Genomic DNA, 11,027 nt, shown 5'->3' on the forward strand with positions numbered 1-11,027 from the left:
ATACGGTTTTGTGTGTTTGTGCCGATGATCGATTTCTTTTCTCTCAGAAGAAAATCCTTCATGGCGGCTGTCTACGATTTCCTATTCTCATGTCATTCTCATGGTTTCATTTGATACACTGGATTATTTACATTTATCGATCGTTTTCTGCCGGCCTTTCTCGGTCCACAGTGTTTTTGCATCTGTTTCGACGGGCCGCACACACAATTTTCCGTGCTATAAATGCAAATGTCCAAAAGAAAAATCAAGAGGTCGGAAGTTGTGTGTGGTGGTAGGAGCTTGCTCGTTTTCCTTTTATTTTGACAATCCAGCAAAGCTCTCCATAAACGTGAGCCACTCTTGCTAGATTTGTCGAATAATAAAGACAGAACCAGATGGCAGCCAGTTATTCGTTTGTATTAAAAGAAAAAAGAAAAGTATGGCTTTGGCTGGTGGATTGACATGTTTTTCTGTTGATGGGGGAGGCCGTTGTGATTGTCGCATGAGCCATTGATGGATCGGGCAATAGTCACGTGGATGGTGATTCCGGTTCCCGGCCTTGAATAATAATATCTCGAGCGTTCGTGAGGCTCCATCGGCCGTAACGTCTGACTCACGTCGTCTTTTTAGTCGACGTTCCGATGTCGCAATATGCTCGTATTTATGGCCACCAGGTGGCTCTGCACTTTCACCGCCACTGGGCATGTGTTGTGTTGGCTTCTACAGGCTGGGCTGCGAGACAATAAACCTAGCCACCCTTTGATTCGAAGAGACGAGTCTCGTTCGGTCGTGGCTATCGCAAACACACATCAGAAAAACGTGAACACTTGCAAAAAAAATTTAAAAAGGGGGAAGTGCTTGGCTAGCTTTCTCCTGGGTTTTTCCACACAATTTTTTTACGCTTTTTCAGTTTTGAAGGAAAAGAAATTCGTTCCCCCAGTCAGCCATTGCACTGTGTGTTTCTGGTGTGTGTGTGTGTGTGTCAACAAAAAACAGATAAATTCTATATTGTGTGCAGCTTGGTAATCTGTTTGCAAACCATCGTTCGGTTCTACATGTGTTTGGGGGGTGTTATTTCCCAGCAGTTTCGCAGGTGGATGAACTCTGAGGTAAGTCTAATTACATTACAAGTCAAACACTAGGAATTTCTAGTTGGTCACTAGGAAAATGTCTATTTCTGTGCGTGCCCTTTGTGGAAGGTGAAAAAACTTGCGTCACGTATTAAACTTGCCCACTCGGCTAAACTAGCACCAACTTTTTTTCAGTCTCCCAAATTCATTAATTAACATGTGGGCCAGTCCAACAGACAGGAAATGAGACATTAGACACAAAAAGAAGAATAAACAGCCCATTACGACTGTATCTTTCAATTGACACACTGTGCTGTTCACGTATCAAGTAGCAACCCGCTCTCAACATAATTTGATTTCTCTCCTCGGGAAAGTGTCAATGAATTCCATTTGTCTCTGCAGATGTTTTCCCTACGTAAAAAAAAAATAAGAAAAGTACATCCATCAGCGGTTTTTCTCTCTCTCTCTCTCTCTGTACAAGTAAACATAGCTCTTTATTCTAAGCTTCAGCAAGGACGAATGAGAATGGAAGGGGATGTAGAATATCCGCAGTGTGCGTGTCCCCGATAAGTCCCGAAAAAGCCACCACTACTTACGTTCGAAGAACGGGGGGGATCTGGCTGACCGTAAGAATCTCATGAAACTTCTTTTCAAAAGAGAATGTTGGGTATTTGGCCTGAGGGCGAATTGAATCGAGTTTTTTTTTCTATCCCCAATGTTGATATATGCGTATTCAATCATCTTTTTGTGTGTGTACAACTGTACATGTATTGGCGTAGTAGTTGCGATGCGACAAATGAAGAAACTTGTCCTATAATTACATTTCCTATCAACATAATCCTTCACCCAAGACAAGTTTTGAGTCATCCGTCTAGCTTTTCTTGGGGGGTACCGCCCATGTTTCTCGTGCGTGTGTGATCTCGACCATCATTTACGTAATTGGCTGCTGCCAATCCCTCGTCAGCGGTGGCTTCCTTTTTGCCTCGTTTGTGGACTTCTCATTTTCTCCTCGAGAAAAAGATTTTTTTTTTCTGAAAAAAATATTGACGTTTTTATTCTCTTCGCGCTTTGCTTGCGCGTGTTTGACAGGCAACTCCGTCGGGAGGACTTGGTCGTGTCAACAACTTACAACAACCAAACTACTAACAACCATGTCGTTACGTCCACCACAACAGCAGCAGCAGCGATGGATTCTGGTTTTATTGTTGGCCATCTTGTCCGCTCAGCAATGCCAGACCAGCACACTTTCCGGCAGCAACATTTGTACACGTCAAGAAAAGTAAGCAAAATCAAAGTTAAAGAAAAAATTTTACGATCGTTGTATCATTTGCATAGGACCGGTCACACCTCAAAAACCGTTTGATGTTTCGGAATATTCGCCTTAAAAAAAAACAAAAACGGGAAGGGATTGAGAAGAGCGATGCATTTTCTCTCACTCTCGCATCTATTTAAGCATTTTTGGCATGCATCAGCCATTCTAGTGTCCCCAGTGGGGAGGATGGGATATATAGAAGAAAACTGTAAAGGGTGAATGGTAATAAGGATCAAGTCCCGCAGCCTCGCGAGTTTTTGATGGTTTTTCGGGGATTTGCTGTCGCTCGAGCGTGACACTGTTGATCAGTGATGTAGTCAATCGTGTGAGATTCATTTCTGCAGATCCATCAATCAAGGAGGATTCATCCAATCGAGTGCCACGATGATTGCCTTTTTTTTCTCTCTCGTTCTAATCGATTTGTGTATTTGTTTTCTTTTTCCAGATATTTCGTGACGGTCAAAATCTCCTATTTGCAGCCGTACAAAGTCAGGACATTTACCACCTGTGTGGCTTTTCCACCTTGGTGTTCACGCTACACGGTCCACAATAAAGTAGCCTTCAAAACTGAGGTAAAATTTAAATCTTATGTCTGCATTTTCAGACGGAACCAAAAGACCCCCCCGGATATCCGTTGGAAAAGTCCTTTCCCGTTGAGGGGATAAAACTGTTTGTCCAGTCTTGGACGGATGGTCTACGCGTGTGCGTTACTCTAGTGGAATAGCCAAACACGTTGGCTAAAAACTTTTGGCTTTTCCGTTGACTTTCTGATGATTTCTCGGTCGTTAGAAATTGGACGATGTACCAACTTTTTTCCCAATTCCAAAGTCTGTTTTAAATGAATCGATTTCAAGTTGAGGGAGTCATAAGATTTTCAAAGACTCGCGTTGCAAACTCGTTCCAATTCCAACTCTTTTTGAAATATGAAATTTGATTTCCCCCCTTTTTTTTTTCTGTTTGAAATATTGATCACCACATTCCCGTCCTCATTTTTTTTTTTTTTATTCAAGTCGGTAGAGAAGATGCGTGTCTTGGAGGATTGTTGTTCAGGTTACGCCCGAACGGCTGACAATAGCAGCTGCGTTCCCATTTGTGGCCAGCAATGCCTGCACGGAACTTGGTAGGAAATGCAAATTTTTGATTTATCATTTTTTTCCCTTTGATTTTCATTCACTTTCGTTTCTCTTTTTTTCTTTTCGGATGCTATTTTGATGACCAACGAAATAATAAAAAGCGTGGGACCGGACAACTGTAAATGCGAACCAGGCTATGGCGGACCTACATGCAACATTGGTATGCTATGCAGCTCTCTTTTATTCGATTATGTATTCTTTTTTTTTGTTGCGATCTGGTCAGATCCAGTTGTTGCGGCTACCAGTTCTTTTCTCTTTGCGCACTTAAAAAGAAAAACTTGAAAAGCCACAATGAATTTTGTTGGTGAATAAAGTGGAAATAATGTTGCTCCCTTTTGTTTTTTTTTCCACAGCTTGCCCAGAGCACAAATGGGGCCCAAATTGCAGCAATAGCTGTCCGTGTCTAAATGGAGCGAAATGCGATCCGGTCAATGGCAGTTGCACCTGCACGGCAGGTTGGAAAGGTCTCCATTGCGACTATCCGTGCCCCAAAAACTATTATGGCCAGTCTTGCTCTCTCAAGTGTCAGGTAAATAGCAATAATAGTATCCCCCCCCCCCTTTTTTTTTTTTAAATTTTCTATCCATTTGCTGATTATTGTGGACTTTTGTTTCCGCAGTGCCGGAATCAAGCCTATTGTGATCCAGTTTCAGGAGCATGCGCCTGTCAACCCGGTTGGAATGGGCCACTGTAATAATGATTATATTAAGAGAGTATCTAATAATAAAGCAATAAAACATTCCTTTTGTTTTGTAGATGCGATGAACCTTGTCCGGATGGAACTCACGGCCAAAACTGCGCGTCCAGTTGCCGGTGTCAGAATGGCGGTACATGCAGCCCCATTGATGGCAAATGTTTCTGTACTAGCGGATGGACGGTAATGAAAAATTGCCCTCGTCTTCCCCACCTCCTTTTTTTTTTGTACTATCCGCCCTCGTTATTTCTCTATTTTTATTGTTTTCTTTTGTTTTTTTCCCCTTCCGGTTACTGCTGCAGGGTGAAGTGTGCGCCAATCCATGCCCGGATGGAACTTGGGGTGCCCAATGCTCTCAACGTTGTTCCTGTCACAACAATGCCCGTTGTGATCACATTAACGGCTCATGCCACTGCTTGCCCGGCTATCGAGGCGATCAAGTAAATTCATCTTCATTTCTTAGTACTAAAATCATTAAATCTTATTGTCCATAAAGTCTTACGAAACTTTCGCCCGCCCCCTGAAAAAAAAAAAAAAAGCAAATTATTATCACATCGTAATCATCCGGGCTTTGGCTCTGATCCCCTTACTGGTGTCTGGACAAAAGAGACCCGTATCTCTTCAAATAGTTTTCTTTATTTTCCTTTTTTTTGTGTGTGTGTGTGTGTGTGTCTGACAGTGTCAAGAACAATGCCCGCCAGGAATGTACGGAAAGAACTGCGAAACTCCCTGCAAGGTTTGGCTTATATGATATTATACATTAAAGATTGTGTCATCATCGTCAGACACTAGTAAAAACTGGATTTTAATCTTAAGAAAATAATCAATTTTCAATTGTGGTGGCGACAGTGTTTGAACGGAGCCATTTGCAACATCACGAACGGTTCGTGCGCCTGTACCGAAGGCTGGACTGGCCCCGATTGCAGCCAAAGGGCCTGTCCTGACAAGCTGTACGGCCCAGGTTGCACTCAGATCTGTCCGTGCTCCTCCAACAATACTGAATTGTAAGTGGATTGTTCTCTTCTCGATTGTTATGCTTTCCCCCCTTTTTTCCCGCCCACTCTGTTGTTCGGCTTCATCTCATTGTTGTCAAATTCACTTTGCTGTAGGTGCCATCCGTGGACTGGTGAATGCATGTGTAAGGCCGGCTGGGACGGCCAAACGTGCTCAAGACCTTGTCCAACCTACACGTTTGGTTTGGGCTGTCGAAACGTCTGCACTTGCAAGAACGATGCCCATTGCGACCCCGTCACCGGCACCTGCGTCTGTCTGTCAGGTATTGATCGAGCATACACGCACAAACGTATCAACTTTCCTCGTCGCTCTCTTTTGTTTGTTTCGCTTTGTTTATTTTGTTATGTGACGTACGAGAGTTGAACAAACTCGGTCCGTTTTCTCTAGCGTTTCATCTTTTTTGAAAATTGTATTTTCTGTTTCCAGGTTATATCGGCAATGATTGTCAAGATCAGTGTCCCGAGGGTTTTTACGGAAACAATTGCACCAATATATGCGCTTGCAAGAATGGAGGCAATTGCTCAAACACGGACGGACAATGCAAATGTCCCATTGGATGGTCAGGTTTATTGTGCGAATCGCCCTGTAGGGCTGGTTTCTACGGTGAAAACTGCAAGGAACAATGCCATTGTAAAAATGGAGCTTCCTGTCATCACGTCACAGGTCTTTTTCTTTTTTCTTTTTTCTTGTTTAAAATAATAAAACCCGTTCATAATTGAATGGTAATCCTTTTGCACGAGACAGGCGAATGTTCGTGCAGCGCTGGATTCAAGGATGACGCATGCAATGCCACCTGTCCGGAAGGCCGTTTCGGTTTGAATTGCGAGGAAACGTGCGAGTGTCAAAAAACAACAACGACGGCATGCGATCCCGTGACGGGCGAGTGTTTGTGTCACGCCGGCTACCGCGGGGTTCGCTGCGAGACTCAATGCCCCAAGGGTCGATACGGGCCAGAATGCCGTTCCATTTGTCACTGCGAGAATGACGGATCGTGCAACAATCTGGGCGATTGTTACTGTCAACGCGGCTGGACAGGTGAATTGTGTGAGGATCGCTGCGAAACAGGTATTTTACAAACAAATGTGACAGCCAATGATTCATTCGTAATTTATTATTTACTTAAAAACAAATATATATATATAGGTTTTTATGGAAAGAAGTGCCGGCAACGTTGTCCTTCCTGCGTCAATGGTAAAATCGATATTTAATCCCCCGCTTCCGCCTATTATTTTTGACCGATTTTGTTTGTTTTTTTTGTTTGTTTGTTTTTTTTCAATTCAAGGTAACGGCAATTGTAATGCGGTTGATGGACGTTGTTCTTGCCAGCCCGGTTACTTGGGAATTCGATGCGAAGAGCCTTGCCCTAAAGGTATTCGCCCATTTTCTTGGATATCAATCGATTGGAAATAGAATTTAATCGTATTTAAATATTAAGGAATGTATGGAGAAGCCTGTCAACAGAAATGTAATCGTTGCAAAAACGGTGCGGAATGTCATCACGTCAGTGGTGAATGCCGTTGTCTTCCCGGCTGGAAAGGAGAGGATTGTTCAGTTCCTTGTCCGCCCAATACGTGGGGCATTGCTTGTACTCAAAGATGTACCTGTCTCCATAATGGAACTTGCCGACCTAATGACGGTCAGTGTCGATGTCACGACGGTTGGATGGGCCCTCAGTGCAACGAAAGTAAAACAAAAATTGTCCAATTCATTTTATACTTGACACACATTTTTCTAACAGTCACGTCCTTTTAATTAACAGTTTGCCCCGAAGGTTATTACGGTCAGCATTGCATGAGTCATTGTCAGGTACGTTTTTGTTTGAAGTGCTTCATTAAATATTTGGACATTAATTCGAAATGTTATTTGCACAGTGTCCGAATGATAATTTCATCTGTCATCCGGCCAGCGGTTGCGTGTGTCGCGAAGGATTCCGGGGTGATCAATGCGACATTGCCATTTATTCGCCAGTGAGTGACAAGAGTCAATTGGGCGAGCCAATTGTGCCCGTCAATCACGGTGGTCTTATTGGCGGTCTCATCGTGTCCATCTTGTTAATTGTCATCGTTATCGGTGCCCTGATCTACTATCGACGTCGAATCTCTCACTTGAAATCAGAATTGGCACACGTCCAGTACATTGCTGATCCAAGTTCGGCTCCCGGTACGTTCTCGTTTTCTTTTCCTGTTTTTCTTTTCTTTTTTTATTTGCCCAGTCATTGAATGATAGTAAGTTTCTAGTGGCTCTACGTGTTTATTCCTTTTTTTTCTTTTCAACTTCTTCTAGAGTTCTACTCTTCTCAAAGTGGCATTGTTGACACCAATTCTTTGCCGGCCAAGAAAGGCTCGTCCCTTTTTTAAATTCTTTTTCCTTCTTTTTTTTTATTTTTTAGTTTGCCTCCTTTTTTTCTTCCAAGTTTTATTCAAATCCCTTCTCTTTCTACCATCCAAACCAGTTTAGTTTTTGACTTGCAACTAGGAACTATCGTTTTAACAGATAAGAGAAAAAATGTGTGATGGTTAACTTTCGACCATTTGACGGATGGGTAAGAATTTATTTTGAGTGAGTTGTTCTTTTGAGTGGCTTGAAATTTATCTTTTTCGGGTTTGCGGGTTTTATGATTTTTCGCTTTCGCGCGCGTGTGTTTTTCTTTTATTAAACGAAAAAAAAAAAAAGAGAAAACAGACAAAATAATTGTAACCATTTTGTGCGTGTGTATGTGGGTGACAGATCGGCATCATTTTGACAATCCAGTTTACTGCTATCCGACGGGCGGTGCGAATGGAATTGCTGGAGCGACGGCAGCCGTTGGCGGTTTGAATAACACGCGCATACGCAACGATCTCGGATGCTCTTCCGGAACCAAAAGCAATCTGACCAATTTGGAGCGAGCCAAATTGGGACCCAATTCACTTGACGATGACTGTTCAGAAGGTATTTCATTAAACTTTGGATGGGTGGAGGGTATAAAATAATTATTTTGAAAAAAAAAAACTAAATTTGATGTTTTCTTTTCTAAGGAGCTTATGGCGGATCGATATCGAGCACGGCCGAGTTGTACAAGAACCGGGAAGCCGACATGGGCAACCCCAATTTCAACAATTTCAACATCTATCACACGATCGACGAAGAAAAGGTGTCCAAGAGCGTCGAGCACCTCTACGACGAGATCAAGCACAAGAATAAAGATTATGGTATGTGCGATTGTTTGACGTTGGCACGATTCAAATCTTCGTGTAACCAGACTAACTTGTTTCGTCGACATGTGTCTCTCTCTTTCTCTCTCTAACAATTTCTTTTTTAACACTATCATGTGGTAAGACATTCTTCTTTGTTCTTGTTTTCTTCTCTTGCGTGTTACGCTGACTGGATTTGCAGATTCCAGTTTACAGGTAAATTGGGTGTTTGCTGTTTTAAAAATATTTCCTTGATTTCTTTTCTGCTTTGCTTTTTATGTAGGTGACCTTGTTCTTTTTTGTGCCATGTCTTAATAATAGATTTATTTATTTATTTTTTTTTTTTCAATTTGACATAGTCGACGAGGCATACGACCGATTGGACGATTCACGACCACTTACAGAGGTCCGGCCGCAATATTTGCGGATCGCTTCCGGATCGTTGGGTTCTCTGGGAGGCTTGGGAGCCTCTCACTCCGTCTTTCCCAGCGGCTCCAGCGTCACCGCCTCTACCGTCTCCACCTCCGCCGCCAGCGATCCGGCGACAACACCGCTCTCGATATCAATAGGAGGCGGAGGTTTCCGCTCGGATGGAGGTCGATCTTCTTCTCCATCACCGTCGTCGTCGACCACTTCGTCTCTCAGTCTCGATAGTGCCAAAGTCTAGCAAGAAAAAGTGACAACTTAGAAAAAGAAAATATGAAATCAATTGAAAAACAAAAGGGAAAATTTTATTCATTTGCACTCAATCATTTTGAAGGAAATTGATAACACGATTTTTGTTTTTCTTTAAATTTATGCGAGTAGTTAATCTGATGAATTTTTAAGTGTCCTCCCATCTCACTTTTTTATCTATTTCTTTATTTTTTGAGTTTATGAGCACCAACTCGTGTGTCTGGAGGGATCTCTTCTACTGTAAATCCATCCCCTGAGTTTTAATTTACCTGTTTGTTTTATTATTTCACTTTCTTTTAATCGTGTCAAATGTGAATGCACATAACATCAATCCAAATGTAATTTTTGTCTTCCCCCTTTTTAATTTACGAACTAAACGAAAAATATCGATTTTAAATGCAAATTGTCGTGTCTATTGGCAGACGTCCTGTGTTTTTTAGAGAAACAAGATGTCGGTGCCCGTGTGTGTGTGATAGCGTGTGTTTCTCATGAAGTATTACATTGTTCAGAAAGTTTTTACTATCCAATATAACGAAGAAGGAAAGAAAATATTGGCAATTGATGTTTGTTTGATAGAAATTGGTGAAACTATTGGTATATGATTTGAATGCATCGGTGTGTGAATGTATACCTGTGTACATGCTTCGCCTCATTTGATCCTCACTCCACATTTCCAACCGAAACGTTATATTCTTTTGTTTTTCGGATCTGCGTGAAAGTATAAAACCGTTTTGTTTGCCTGTGTACATTTTCTGTTGGAAAAGAAAAGTATGATGCTCATCAATACACACAATACATATAAAAGATGGATCGATATCATTTCGTTATTGTACCAATATTTGCATAACGGAGGCGCCATTTTTCACAAATTCCCAATTTTTCATTTCCTATACGTAATGATGGAATGCTGTGTCGAATCAACGAATTTTCCTGTGCATTGTCTCATTTCCCGTTAGTGTTTTGGTGTGGTTTTCTAGGTCACTAAATTTAACACACAAAAAAAACAACGAACCGGACTTAACGAGCCACACAGTCTCGTCTGATGCACAGGTGTAATAGTATTGAACGAGCGGAAGTGTAGAGTCGGAACTTCCGTTGGCTATTTGAAAATGCAACAGTGCCTTCCCCTCACCTGAGAACATAAAGGTGAAATAACGTGTAACATACAGTATCAGAAACAGTTATACCATACGTTGCGCCCATCAGCACCCCATTTCGCTGTCGTAACGTGCAGACAATAACACGACGGCGTGCCATGATTCTCCACCTCCGTCATAGAGACACCGTTTTGTAATTGAACTAGTGCGTGTTTGTCCTTTTCACAGTGACGGAGGTTGGCATGAATTTTAAGTCCCAACTTTTATTTCCTGTCTGTTCCACACGATATATCGATTGCTTTGATAATGTTACCAGTTGTACGATCTACCACGCGTGTAAAGCTGCACACGAGGTCGTCCACAGCCAACAGAATTGGGAAAACTTTCATGGACCACGTTTTAGTTATTAGCCCTTCACAACAGTCGACATGCGCGTTGAGACATATTTCTAAAGAAATATTTGATTTATTCAGTATCTTAGTTTTTTGCTTTAAAAAAATAGCATTTGTTATTACCTTGTGGCGAGTACGCTTATTGCGTCAATCCATTTCGTTTCTAGATAAATAATTAAATAAAAAAAGAGGGGAGAAAGTCAAAAGCTGGTGTTCTTTGTTGTCGTCTGCAAGAACAAAATAGGCTCCTCCCACATTTATCCCCCGCCATTGCGTTGTGTGCTGTTCGTGTCCATCGACTTTCCACCGAACCTTCAAGGCATCGTTCCCGAAAGAGGAAGACAAAACGAATAGTTAAAAAATGGTGGAAAAGGGAGAAGAGGAAGAATGTAATACGAAGGCCCCTTTTTCTCTCGTTGGCAAACGCACGCGCACGACCCACACGGCCCCCACCACCACCATAGTAAAGTCAGGTAAAACTCTTGCCG

At 42.1% G+C, this 11,027-nt stretch overlaps 1 protein-coding gene and 1 long non-coding RNA gene across 4 annotated transcripts; one reads left to right on the top strand and one right to left on the bottom strand.

Annotated features, from left to right (window-relative positions):
• Window positions 1–714: 714 nt before the first annotated feature.
• Window positions 715–9,854, top strand: LOC116932429 (protein draper). 3 transcript variants are annotated; one of them, XM_045179969.1, is made up of 24 exons: window positions 715–1,088; window positions 2,139–2,328; window positions 2,807–2,933; window positions 3,372–3,481; window positions 3,596–3,654; window positions 3,848–4,023; window positions 4,114–4,184; window positions 4,251–4,371; window positions 4,491–4,628; window positions 4,868–4,924; window positions 5,038–5,192; window positions 5,298–5,464; window positions 5,629–5,865; window positions 5,947–6,267; window positions 6,346–6,393; window positions 6,485–6,571; window positions 6,638–6,886; window positions 6,962–7,008; window positions 7,074–7,362; window positions 7,486–7,542; window positions 7,930–8,133; window positions 8,220–8,393; window positions 8,578–8,591; window positions 8,735–9,854. In XM_045179969.1, exons 2-24 carry the CDS (start codon window positions 2,201–2,203, stop codon window positions 8,942–8,944), a joined length of 3,246 nt encoding a protein of 1,081 aa, XP_045035904.1. In that variant the 5' UTR covers window positions 715–1,088; window positions 2,139–2,200; the 3' UTR covers window positions 8,945–9,854. The 3 variants fall into 3 exon arrangements, with proteins under 3 accessions (XP_045035904.1, XP_045035902.1, XP_045035903.1); XM_045179967.1 differs by lacking the exon at window positions 8,578–8,591 and having other exon boundaries at window positions 716–1,088; XM_045179968.1 differs by lacking the exons at window positions 7,486–7,542; window positions 8,578–8,591 and having other exon boundaries at window positions 717–1,088.
• LOC116932433 lies at window positions 9,319–10,906 on the bottom strand. Its single transcript, XR_006651995.1, has 4 exons — window positions 10,663–10,906; window positions 10,238–10,595; window positions 9,884–10,182; window positions 9,319–9,802 (listed from the first exon to the last, which is right to left on the bottom strand). It is a non-coding gene; the product is annotated as an uncharacterized LOC116932433 (long non-coding RNA).
• Window positions 10,907–11,027: the final 121 nt, after the last annotated feature.

Source organism: Daphnia magna, linkage group LG10 (genome assembly GCF_020631705.1).
Source record: "Daphnia magna isolate NIES linkage group LG10, ASM2063170v1.1, whole genome shotgun sequence".
NCBI lineage: Eukaryota > Metazoa > Arthropoda > Branchiopoda > Diplostraca > Daphniidae > Daphnia > Daphnia magna.